At 33.2% G+C, this 12,682-nt stretch overlaps 1 protein-coding gene across 1 annotated transcript; it reads left to right on the forward strand.

The window, feature by feature from the left end:
• The first annotated feature begins 1,893 nt into the window (after positions 1-1,893).
• LOC145636074 (CBL-interacting protein kinase 23-like) lies at positions 1,894-9,928 on the forward strand. The gene is made up of 15 exons (XM_081687525.1): positions 1,894-2,573; positions 3,719-3,781; positions 4,042-4,113; positions 4,239-4,346; positions 4,489-4,569; positions 4,687-4,740; positions 4,900-5,025; positions 6,182-6,271; positions 6,358-6,477; positions 6,573-6,707; positions 6,967-7,083; positions 7,334-7,390; positions 7,741-7,815; positions 9,332-9,428; positions 9,595-9,928. The coding sequence occupies exons 1-14, from the start codon at positions 2,364-2,366 to the stop codon at positions 9,413-9,415; spliced, it is 1,392 nt and encodes a 463-aa protein (XP_081543651.1). The 5' UTR covers positions 1,894-2,363; the 3' UTR covers positions 9,416-9,428; positions 9,595-9,928.
• Positions 9,929-12,682: the final 2,754 nt, after the last annotated feature.

Raw genomic sequence — 12,682 nt, forward strand, 5'->3', positions numbered from 1 at the left:
GAGATTTGATATCGGATGCAACTTGGTCTCGAAATTTTCTTGTAGAATTTGAAAGCAAATTTGGTATGCCCCTATTAAATCTACAAGTTTTGATACTTGAAGAGTGGAGATGAAGAGCGAAAATTGTCCCACCGAGCGTGCCAATTTGTAAACCATAAAAATTTTAACCTGCAATATGTAATTAAAAAGGTAGAAAAATACGGGAACAATTATTTCATTGATAATTTGTGGGGTTACAACTCTCGTAGATCTCTTGATTCCTCTCTCCAAAGGGCTAGAGTTTGATATTTGTTTATAGTACGGGGCCTTGTCGGCTTAATCCATACTATAGACCTACAATGTTTGGTAGTAGGGAGGAGATGGGGTCTTTGTGACTTATTCCATCTAAGCCTAATTAAATCCTAGATTCGACCCTCTTTATATAGAGAGCCGTAGAGTAAAAGATAATAATCTATGAGATTCAAAAGATAAATATCTTATAATTTTTGATATTATCTCCTTACTTACATATATCTTGACACCTAATAATTAACGAAATTTCGGTGTCAACAAATGCCCCCTCGAGACCTGTTGTGGAGATTTGATATCGGATGCAACTTGGTCTCGAAATTTTTGTAGAATTTGAAAGCAAATTTGACATGCCCCCATTATTTCTACGAATTTTGATACTTGAAGAATGGAGATGAAGAGTGAAAATTTTCCCACCGAGCGTGCCAATTTGTAAACCATAAAAATTCAAACCTGCAATATACAATTAAAGAGGTAGAAAATATACGGGAACAATGATTTTCATTGATAGTTTGTGGATTACAACTCTCGTAGATCTCTTGATTCCTCTCTCCAAAGGGTTAGGGTTTGATATTTGTTTATAGTACGGGGCCTTGTCGGCTTAATCCATACTATATACCTACAATGTTTGGTAGTAGGGAGGAGATGGGGTCTTTGTGACTTATCCAATCTAAGCCTAATTAAACCCTAGATTCGACCCTCATTATATAGAGAGTCGTAGAGTAAAAGATAATAATCTATGAGATTAAGAAGATAAATATCTTATAATTTTTTATATTATCTCCTTATTTACATAGATCTGACACCTAATAATTAACAAAATTTCGGTGTCAACACCCCTAAAAAATATTTATTTACATATTTTTGTCTCATTAGCGCTACGAATAATGAGCTAAAACTATAACATAAAGCCAAACCGAAAGAACTTCCTGAACTCGCATTAGCCACCCTACCCTATTAATATCAAAATATGCTTTCCATCTTTACTTTATTATATGATGATTTTATTTGATGTACTCATTTACTATTTCCATTTTCCATTCTTATTTTTTAGCAACAATATATGTGATGATTTATTGATTTATACTCATCTGATACCATCACTATTATATAAAAACTAAAAAGATCCAATTGAGAATACACAGTTGTTTTTTTTTTTTTTTTTTTTTTTTTTTTTTTTTTTTTTTTGAAGACGAGAATACGCAGTTTTTTTTGTCCTATTCATATCAAAAATTTTAATCTCTCAAATCAAACGAGATATCTCAAATAATCTATATCTATATTAATCATTACAGAGTAATTAAATCTTTTATTCTTCAATCGAGATATTTCAAATGCATACTAATCTACATCAATTAATATTAAAATTTTTATCACTAAACCAGAATTTTATACTTGTATATTTTTAAATTTAGGTAAAATTTTAATAAATGAAAATATGTTGACCCGGGGCAATGAGCCAATGACTAGACTAAAAACTACAGTAGTGAATACGTCAAAAGAAAACGTAAGAGAGTATATCCCATTCCTTTCCAAAAACCCAACCAAACAGAAACAAAGAGAGAGTTCTATTATAAAAACCCAGAAAATTGTTGCCATATTCATCAATTTCACAAAAAATAATTTTTATCCAATTTAAGCTAAAATAAAGCTTAGTGAATATTGATCAACTTATTTATAACAATTGCCGACATATCCTGATATTTGTCCTTGTTTAGTGAAATTTTATTTCTTAATTTTAACCCAAATATCAATTACACCAAAAAAAAAAACTCACATGGGTTTTAATTATTTCTTTACTTCATTATTCCATTTCCTTTTCTTTTTCTGAATCATAAACTCCATGAAATTATCTCTTGCAAACTTTTAATCATTGTAATCCCAAATTAATAACTTTGTCTTGTTTGGATCTTTTTTGGTTAATTTTTGTGGGTAAGATGAGGGTATCAAAGAGTCAGATTTGGCAGCCTTGTAAAAAGAAGAGGTTTTTGCTGTAAAATTTACCTCAATTATAATTATATTGAATAAATAAATAATTAATAATTGTAAGAGAGAGAAAGAAGAAGGTGGTGAAAATGGCGTCGAAAGTGGCAAAGGGATCAGGGAGCGTTGGAGGGAGTAGTAATGGAGGAAGAACAAGAGTTGGGAAATATGAACTTGGAAGAACTTTAGGCGAAGGAACTTTTGCTAAGGTCAAATTTGCTAAAAATATTGAAAGTGGTGAAAATGTTGCAATCAAGATTCTTGACAAGGAGAAGGTTCTGAAGCATAAAATGATCGGTCAGGTAGTTTTTATTGCTTGTCTTTTAATCTATTTTTGATAAATTTATAGAAATAGTTGACTTTGTTGTTGGGTTGATTTGGGTTTTTGATTTATTTCTGGGTTTTTTGGGTTTTGCTGATTTTTTGAAGTATTTAATTGATTGGTTATTTCTGTCTTATTTTATGAAATGGAATTCTGTTTATTCAATCGTAAAAGTATTTGGTATGACTTATGCTTTGTATGACTATCAATTATGATTGACTGATGAATTCTTGTAGCTTCTTTAAAAAAAAAGAAAAAAAAAGATGAATTCTTGTAGCTAACCATTTTCATGATTGAATGTTTTTTGAGGAATTTTTTTTTTGTGAAATGACTTATTCTGGTTGAATCTATTTGATATGTAGTTCCTCATTAGTGTTGAACTTTAGTGACTTTTTGGGATTGCAATGTTGCTGAAAAGGCAACTGCTGCATCACTTTCTGGTTTCCAATTAAAAAAAAAAAAAAAAAAGGGAGTGTGGGGGGGGGGGGGGGGGGGTTTGGAGGAGGGGTTATGTTTTTAGGTTGATGGTGGCGGGTTTTAAACCAGTGTTGAAATTAGCTCTCTTTAGGGTTGTAATGGCTAGGAAAGAAATCTGTTTTGGTGAAAGGGTGTGCGTGTGTTGTGAGGGGTATTGAAAGAGGGGGGGGGGGGGTCTTGAGTTCATAACTTTCTAGTGCTTTACTAGCATTGAAGTTCTGAGACATTTTGGGGTTGTAATGTCGTTAAAATTGCTCTGTTGTATGACATTCTGGTTTTAAGTGAATGTTTTTGTACAAGATTGCTGGAAATTATTGGTTGGAGCAATGATGCTGCTGAGATAGCAACTTTGTATGGGCTGGTTTATTTGATGGCCTAAGCACATCCAAAACTATTTTCTGGAGAACTTGTTTTCCCTTTGAAGCTTTGACCCATTTATTTACAAGCTGAGAGCTTTTATACTTTTACTTGTTATAATTTGCTGGTTATACTTTGCAATTCTTGTTGATATAAGATAACTTCCCCCCTCCCCTGAAGGCTTTGTGGTTGCCCCCTTGTTACAGTATTGCATAATTGAACGCTACAGAGTTTGAATCCCTCCTCTTTAGCTTTATATGTTCATGACTCATCATTGAATGTTCTTTGCAGATAAAGCGTGAGATCTCGACCATGAAGTTAATTCGTCACCCAAATGTTATCCGTTTGTTTGAGGTTGGAAGCAAATTAATACCATACCATATCGTTGAGTTTTTTTTTTTTTTTTTTTCAAATTATCTTTCAAGGGTTTTTGGTCTTATTCTCTGTAGATTCTTCAAAAGTGCTTATTGAAGAACTAGTTAATGATTGTTTAGATGTAGACTGTTTAGATTTTGCCTATAGCTTATCCTAGCTGCGATTCTTGGATACTAATGACCAATTTTTCATTTTTCTTCTCTATTTGCGATCGATTTATTTTCTAATGGTACTTGTAGGTGATGGCTAGCAGGACAAAGATTTACATTGTTTTGGAATTTATCACTGGTGGAGAACTTTTTGACAAAATTGTAAGATGTCTATGCCTTTTACTTATTTAATGACACACTACTGGCAATTATTGTGCTCTGTCAGTCTGATTATTGAATAACTGCTTCTGTCTTTTGATTTTTAAAATTCTCATTCTTTTAATTAGGCAAGCAAGGGAAGATTGAAAGAGGATGAAGCAAGAAAATATTTCCAACAGCTGATAAATGCTGTTGATTATTGCCATAGCAGAGGCGTCTTCCACAGAGACTTGAAGGTGAGTAAATTATCTGTAATGGTGGTAGGAGGCAGAGCTGTTAGCAGCTATTACTCTGTATGTGGGAACTTAGTTACAATAGTGACAACTCTACTATGTAACAACTTTGAATTTATTCTATTATTGTTCCACTTGTAAACAGCCAGAGAACCTGCTGCTGGATACAAAGGGCATTCTTAAAGTCTCAGATTTTGGTTTGAGTGCTTTAGCTCAGCAAGTTCGTGTAAGTGTGTAGTCTATTACTGTCTCCATTAGGATTATGAGAAGTGTTCCCTGCTTGTGCTTCTATATGCTTTATCAGAAGTGGACTTATGTGACTCTTTCACCATGCTTCTTTTAGGAAGATGGATTACTTCACACAACTTGTGGTACGCCAAATTATGTAGCTCCTGAGGTATGATGCTTTCTCGCAATACATATATTTTGCTAATTCTCCTCAGTCTGCAAATCAGTTCTGTCAGGATTGGTTGTAGTGTCATTATTAATGTAACTATTTGTTCCGGACTGAGGGAATATTATTTTACTGCTATTTTTATGTCTTAATCCTTTGTAGGTTATCAACAACAAAGGCTACGATGGAGCTAAGGCTGATTTGTGGTCGTGTGGAGTCATTCTCTTTGTTCTTATGGCAGGTTATCTGCCTTTTGAAGATGCTAACCTCATGGCATTGTATAAAAAGGTATGCTTTTGATGGACAATTTTTCAACTTTACTTTTTTATTTGATGCTCAAATAATTTAATTTCTGAATCCAGTATACTGCACGACAAAAAAACGTTTCTTGTCCTGAAGTGATTAGAATACAACTCCCTCCAATTTTCAAGTTTTCCCATATTGAATTGGCATGTTTGCCATTGTGCAATTTTGAGTCTTAATATTTTTTATCGTGTAATTGTAAAATTATAGAATAAAAAAAAAATTATTTTGAAAAATATAGTGAGACTGATGTAATGTTATCCTACATAAATGTGTTTTTATCATTTATAAATAGCAAATAATGCTCAAAGTGAAGATAAATAGTATCAAAAGTCAAAATGGAACAATTTTTTTTTTAAAAAATTTATTATTATTTTTTTAATAATAAAGTATTAAAGTGTCCTACTAATTGCTATAAAACGTGCTTATTTTAACCTATTTTAAATCATTGTTAATGCTACAAACCCTACAATAATTTTAATCATCAAATTTATACAACTTATATTGCTGGAAAATCATATGAAAATTGGGTTCCTATAAATTAGTGTGCCTGGTGTCAAATAAATGTGTAGTAGCTATCATATTTACTGATCAATTTACAGATTTGGGAGATATGCAGTAAATAAAGGAGCATATGGATGCTGATTATTTCTGATTGAGCTATATGTCTCAATGTTTTTGTATATAAATTGGTTTATATTTATTTTTAATCTGAATTTTTTATCATGGAACTTATTTTGGTTATATAATTTTAAATGTTTTGGTTAATTGCAACTAGTCTACATTAATACGTAGTATTGTCTGTTGAACAAAAAAAAGATTTGTTTTTTGGTCAAGGTTTGGTTATTGTTTAGAGTAAAGCTGGATTTGGTTTTGAAGTAGTTTTTTTCTGTAGATTTTTACAAGTGTTTCTGTGAAATTTATTTTTGTTCATATGAATTAGTGGTGAAAAATACCTCGGTAATCATTTTAGGTCTGTAGACTGTAATAGTTCATACTCTTCTTAAGTTCTTAACCATGTCAGTACATCTTGGATGTTTAACGAATTCGCTGAGAAAAATTCTCTCTTCTGTTTTCATTTTATTTATTTATGGGTTTTTCAGCTTATGCCTGTTCTATGTGCTATGTCTCATGTTTGCAGATATACAAAGCTGATTTTGCCTGTCCACCTTGGTTTTCCTCGAGTGTGAAGAAATTGATCCAACGAATTCTAGATCCTAATCCTTCAACGGTTAGTTTAACTAATTAATTTTGCTTTTATTTACTTGCTACATCTGTTGCTATTCTGATTCTTCGGTGGTTGATGGTGTCAACCAGCGAATTACAATTGCTGAAGTGATTGAACATGAGTGGTTTAAGAAAGGTTACAAACCCCCTGTTTTCGAGGAGCCTGATATTTCAGTTGATGATATTGATGCTATTTTTGACCAGTCGATGGTTAGCCTCTTGTTTCTTTCATGTTGCTCTTTAATCTTTTTGACTTTTGTATGGCTCTTCTTATGTACCTATCATTCCATGGGCTCTGTCTGCAGCTCTCTGGAAACCTTGTGGTTGAGAGACGGGAGGAACGAACTGTGGTCCCTCAACCTCCTGCTGCCATGAATGCATTTGAGCTCATCTCCACATCTCAAGGTCTAAACCTAGGCTCACTCTTTGAAAAACAGATGGTAAGTCTTCCTTTTAAAAAAAAAAAATATACTCGTAACAAGTGTGCATAACTTTATGTATTTGGGTGTTGATTCTTCAATAATATCCTGGTTGATGCTTTTCGTTGACTTCCTATTGCGTATTGCCACCCTTAGCACTCACTTTCATTCTATATATCTTATGGAAAATGATGTAGTAGTAAGCAGTAACTAGCTGAATGGTATACTGAGTAGTAAATAAAGTTGAGGAGATCTTAAATATATATGTTTTTGGTTGTAGGGGCTCGTGAAACGTGAAACAAGATTTACATCTAAAATGCCAGCTAGTGAGATTATCTCAAAGATTGAGGAGACAGCTGTGCCTTTGGGTTTCGGTGTAAAAAAGAATAACTACAAGGTAGAATGGCTTCCTCTCTCATGTTCACTCTGCAATCTGAATACACTGTTTTAATTTCCTGAATGTTTGTGTACTGCCATTAGTTGCTACGTTTATTTTCTCTCGCTGTTTAATCCTTTACTTCATAGAAGCTTAGGAGTTCATCTAATGCTTAGTTCACAGTTTATTTGAGCTGTAGCTTTGACTCTTTATATCCCTCTTGTTGATTCCAAGTCACTTATGACAAAACCCCCCTTATGATGATTCTCAGATGAAACTTCAAGGAGAGAAAAGTGGACGCAAGGGTCAGCTAGCTGTTGCGACTGAGGTATCACTCTGATAGTCTCTTTGTTTTGGAAATTATAAATATTACTGTCCTTATTTTATAAATGGCATGTTCCATGCTAAATTGCTAATAAAAAAAAAATTAAGTGGTTTTTAGTCCTTTGAGGAACATTTTAATTTGTTTAAAATAACACGCTTGTTCTTTGGATATTTAATTATCCATTAAGCATTTTTAATTTAACAATTTTCCTTAATCGTTATGCTTTATGGGAACTGTTATTCAGAGTTTTAATGTTGGAACAGTAGAAGTGCCATGTTTTTTTAGAGTTATAGAACATTAATATCTAGCTATGTGTATCACTGCATCTTAGCACTTTTATTGTCTTTGTTCAGATTTTGGAAGTGGCTCCTTCTCTATATATGGTGGAACTTCGTAAGTCTCGTGGGGACACGCTGGAGTTTCACAAGGTATGTCTGTTAAAGTATTTTTACTTTTAACTGTACTGTTAAATTGTAAGAAATTTAAATCTTTGGAAATATGAGCCTTTTTTCCCCTGATAATAAGCATGAGTCTTTTCTTATACCAACACAAATAGCAGCAACTCATAGGCGATAGCTCTATGTTCGTGGGCAGATCTCAAGTAATTGTGCACTTTTATTGTTGACTTAGAGCAATTCTAGCAAATTGTGTGAATTGTAAGTGCTTGTTTGATTGCATTGGTAATTAAACTCTTATGACAGTTTACATTGGAAAATGTTTGAGTGACCCTAAGGGTTGCCAACCCTTAATAATAATATATGTGCAATAAATTAGAATGAGAATTAGCGTAATATTACCGTTTCAATGTATTCTTGACCAATGAAAAATCAGCTGATCAATAGCATCACTGTATGATCAAATGGTACCGTTGAACATTCAACTTGTACTATGTATGCATGTAGTGATACTATATATTCATTAAGGGGTACTTAGGGCATGTTCTCGTCAGCTTAATTTTCATTTCAGCTCAGCTTAGCTGCAATCAATTCAGTTCAGTTAGTTTTTAATTTCCTAATCTCATAAAATATTCATTTAAGCTCTATTCAGTTTACTTTAGTTTAGTTCAACTCCAATCTGTTTAAATTGTATCACTAAGTCAATGGTATTATATAAGCTTTCACTGGTATATTTAAAAGTGGTCCCACTTAATCATCTCTCTCTTCCTTTTTTTCACCCCCATGTGTTTTTCAATATTTTAGTACTACCTCTGTTTCATATTATTTGCAACAATTAGACATTTTTACTCTCTACTTTATGTTAAATCGTTGCAAATAATATGAAACAGATGCAGTATTTGTTATGCATTTGCAAATGCATATCAAACCTACTTTAGTATTTCCTCGTATGCCTTTACCCATATATTATTATTATTTTTTTCTATTGTGTCTAGGAGGGTTTGCAACCCTTAGGGGCGCCCAAACATTTTCCGTTTACATTTCATAGGAATTAACATCTTATATTACCTAGGAATTTGTTATACTTGTTTGAATTTGTTATACTTGTTTGGTTGACATAAGGGAAAGGGAATTTGCATTTCGTGTGAATTTATATAACCAAGGGAGAGTTAGGTAATTAACTTCTCATAATATATGGAAACTCAAAATTCTTAGGAGTTAGGAAGTTGCAATTCTTCCATTTTGCAATTATCATGTTAACCAAACAAGGGATGTAGGTAATTCTTATAAATTTTATCGCCTATGTCAAAGAAGAGCAACAAAACTAGCACTAAGAATCCATATGGCACTACTATGAAAAGGACTTGACCTTATCTTCAGCATTATTAACCAACTCACAGTAGTTGCAACCATTTTTTGTTTGCTACAGTTATGTGTTTCTTCATAGTTGTGTGTGTGTGTATGTGTTTTCTTTGTTTTTTTTTTTTGTTTTTGGGTTTGCTTTCATGCCTCGGTATCATTTGCACTGACTCTAATCTAATAATTCTAGTTTTACAAGAGCCTTTCTACTGGGCTGAAAGACATTATCTGGAAGACGGGAGAACAGATCAAGGAGGAGGAGGAAAAAAGCTAATTCCTACTTCGTGGTATTATTTTAATTATAATTATTATTTAATGTATATTAGAGTAATTTGTAGCCCTGTAGGGAATGTTAAGTCAGGGAAAACATAATTTAGCTGTTTTCCATCTTCCACAATATACTGTGGCCTTGCTTTGTCCAAATTCTGATGCCTTTTTCTTATTCTTTGACAGGCGCCGACTGCCATTCTAAATTTCATACTAAGTGAAAAGGATTATGATGTTGATGCTGGTATGAGCAGATGATCTCATTGCTTCATTGCCTTGTAGACATAAGGGGGTAGGCTTTCTTGGGATTTTTTTTTTTTTTTTTTTTTTTTTTTTTTTTTTAATATATATATATTTTTCTGGTGTGTGGGTGGGCTAAAGTGAGTGAAGATTGTTGTACAACAATAGAGTTGTGGAACTTGAATGTTTGAAATTGCTAACATTGCCTATAGGATCTGTATAATTTGCACATTCTCTCTTACCATAGAAAAATGAGACCTCACAATCAAGGCATTTGACATCATTGAGTGTACATCATCCTTTCCTACTAAATTCTCTCTGCTACTTAAAAGAATGCCTTATTTCCATTTTTCACTTGGGTTGGGTTAATGTAGAAAACAGATACTTCGTATTTCTTAAGGACAGTATTATAACAATTTTACAATGCACACGAACTAGCTTATATGAGTCCGTGATCTGTAGGTAGATGTCTTTGGGTGTCGGATTTTTCGGCTTGCATTCTACCTCTTCTGAATTTTGATAGTCCTATGAATGAATGGTAGTTGCCCTGTGGGAGTTTGCAAAAAAAAAAAAAAAAATTACCTTTGAAGTTATGCATGGACAAATGTAAAAAATAGTGAGAGTGATGGATAGCTCAAGTGGTTAGAGCTTCCCTCCCGGTTCTATGAGATCCTAGGATCAATTCTCACCCCCTGTCCTTGTGGCTCTCTAAACATAAAAAAAAAAAAAAAAAAAATGTAAAAAACAGTTCGAATTAAAAAAAAAAAGGATGAAGTATGTACTATATATTACGAACCTTAGGGTCTTGGTGAATGTGTATAGTGTATGTGTATAATCGTCTATGAGTATAATAATTTTGTATATGAATTTTTAATCATACAACATGTCATTAATGATTAATGAACGTTATAATTTTGTATATGAATTTTTAATCATACAACATGTCATTAATGATTAATGGACGTTAACTCTGCTAGTCATTAAGGCTAATAAGGTTACATGGCAATAGGGGTGAGCAAGATCGGATACCCAGTCAAATATCTCGGACCCGGAACTGGATCCAATCACAACCGGGTCCTGAAATTTGGAACTGGTCCCGGTTCCAATTATATCAAGTCCTATTTTTCTAGAACTGGTGGGTAACAATTCCTAACCGGATACTCGATTTCAGCGAAAATAAATTAGGAAAAAAAATTGCACCGAACACTTGTCTGAGTTGTCTCATCGCACTACCCACCACTACTTCTTCCCCCCGATTCAACTTCACCATGCCAGGCTACATCATAATGAATCCATACCAAATGAAAAAATACCCCAAAATTCTCAAAATTTCAAATCAACTCAAGTTTATCAGTGACTCATAAAAAACTCTCGCTCCCCAACCACCGACGCATAAACCGCGATGCCCAAACCCCTCCCTCGTGCCGGCGAACCCAATTTGCCCCTCACCCTACCATCTCCACCCCTCTTCCCCCCTAGAACCACCATCTCAAAACCCTAAAACCCCAAAATCAAAATATTCGATTTTGGGGTTTTAAGTTTTCGATTTCCAGATTGTTGGTGTGGGAATTCGTGGTTGTTTTCGACAATTTGGGGGGCAGTGATGAGGTTTGGGGTGGTGCCTAGGTTCTTGGGTAAGGTGGAAAGGCAAGGAGGGGTTTTTGGGTTCAAGGCGGAGGGAGGAGGGAATTCGGCTAAGGTGGTGATGGGGGAATTTGGCTATGGTGGTGGTTGGGTTTTCGGTAAGGTGGTTGCTGGTCGGGGTTGCCGCTGGAAGGGGAAGGGTGTATGGTCGCTAGCTAGCCGAGAAGTAGACTAGGCACTGGCAGCCAAGGTGGGGGTTGGGGTTGGGCTGGCGGTGGTTAAGTTGGTGGTGTTATTTTTAAAATAATTTTTCTAAAGTTAATTAATTAAATAAATAATATTAATAAGAACTAATTACAAGTTGCCATGTGGCACAATTAATGTTAATGACTATCTCAGCTAACAAAAATGGCATGTTGTGACATTTTCATAAAATTGAATGGTATATGGCGAATTTGAAAGTTTTTTATGGTATATGGTAAATAAAGTTAAAACTCAGTAGTAGGATGATTGCCTCGTGAATCATGATCCATAATAATTTTGTATTCTTCCTAGGATGATTTTAGTAGAGTATTCCATCAATAATATATTACTTCCTCTACTTTCCTTTGTATTGTACGAAGTATTACTTGTTCAATTTTTTTTTTTTTTTTTTAAGAAAATTTTAACAATATTTTACTATTTTAGTATTTTCCCCATTAATTTAACTCTTATATTATATTTTAATATAATTTTTTTTTATATTCTCTTTTCTCCCCTTGTACTCACCTTTACTTTTTAAGATTTTTTTTTATTCTTCAACCGAACTCACTTCCATCATAAAATTATACTTTTTCCTATTATCTTAAAACTTCGTGTTCGAGGAAATGGAACAAGTAATAACATATTTAGCTAGTTTAGGTCTCATGCCATGCATGCACTATAATTTTCATAATTATCCTCGTTACTAAATTTTATGAAGTATATAGTGACAAAATTGCATTACGAATTCAACAATAATTGTACACCATTATTTTTATACTTATACCAATGTCAAGGTTAAAATGATAATAATATTTTAGATAAGAATATTAATTCAGTATTTACTAATCTTTGTTCCTTTTTGCAAAGAAAATAAATAAAATAAAATATTTGAAGATGTGTAAAAATATTCCAGTTTGTTAAGTGTATATGGAAAAAAAAATATTATTGTCCAATTGGAAAGAATGTATTATATGTTCTAAATTATTTTCTTCATATTTTACAAAAAAATAATGGAGAAAAACTTTTAATCATAAAATGACACATGTAAATCCTAGTTTCACTTTTAATACACTAGGTGAATAAAGAAGAATGACACTGCCTTAAGGCCACCAGTTCTTTAAAACCGGTGGGAAAAATATGGGGAAAAATGGGCGGATTTTTAAGGAGAGGTTGTTGCCACCGGTTCAAACTGAACCGGTGGAGAAAA

The sequence above is a fragment of the Chenopodium album genome, chromosome 6 (genome assembly GCF_948465745.1).
Source record: "Chenopodium album chromosome 6, dcCheAlbu1.1, whole genome shotgun sequence".
NCBI lineage: Eukaryota > Viridiplantae > Streptophyta > Magnoliopsida > Caryophyllales > Amaranthaceae > Chenopodium > Chenopodium album.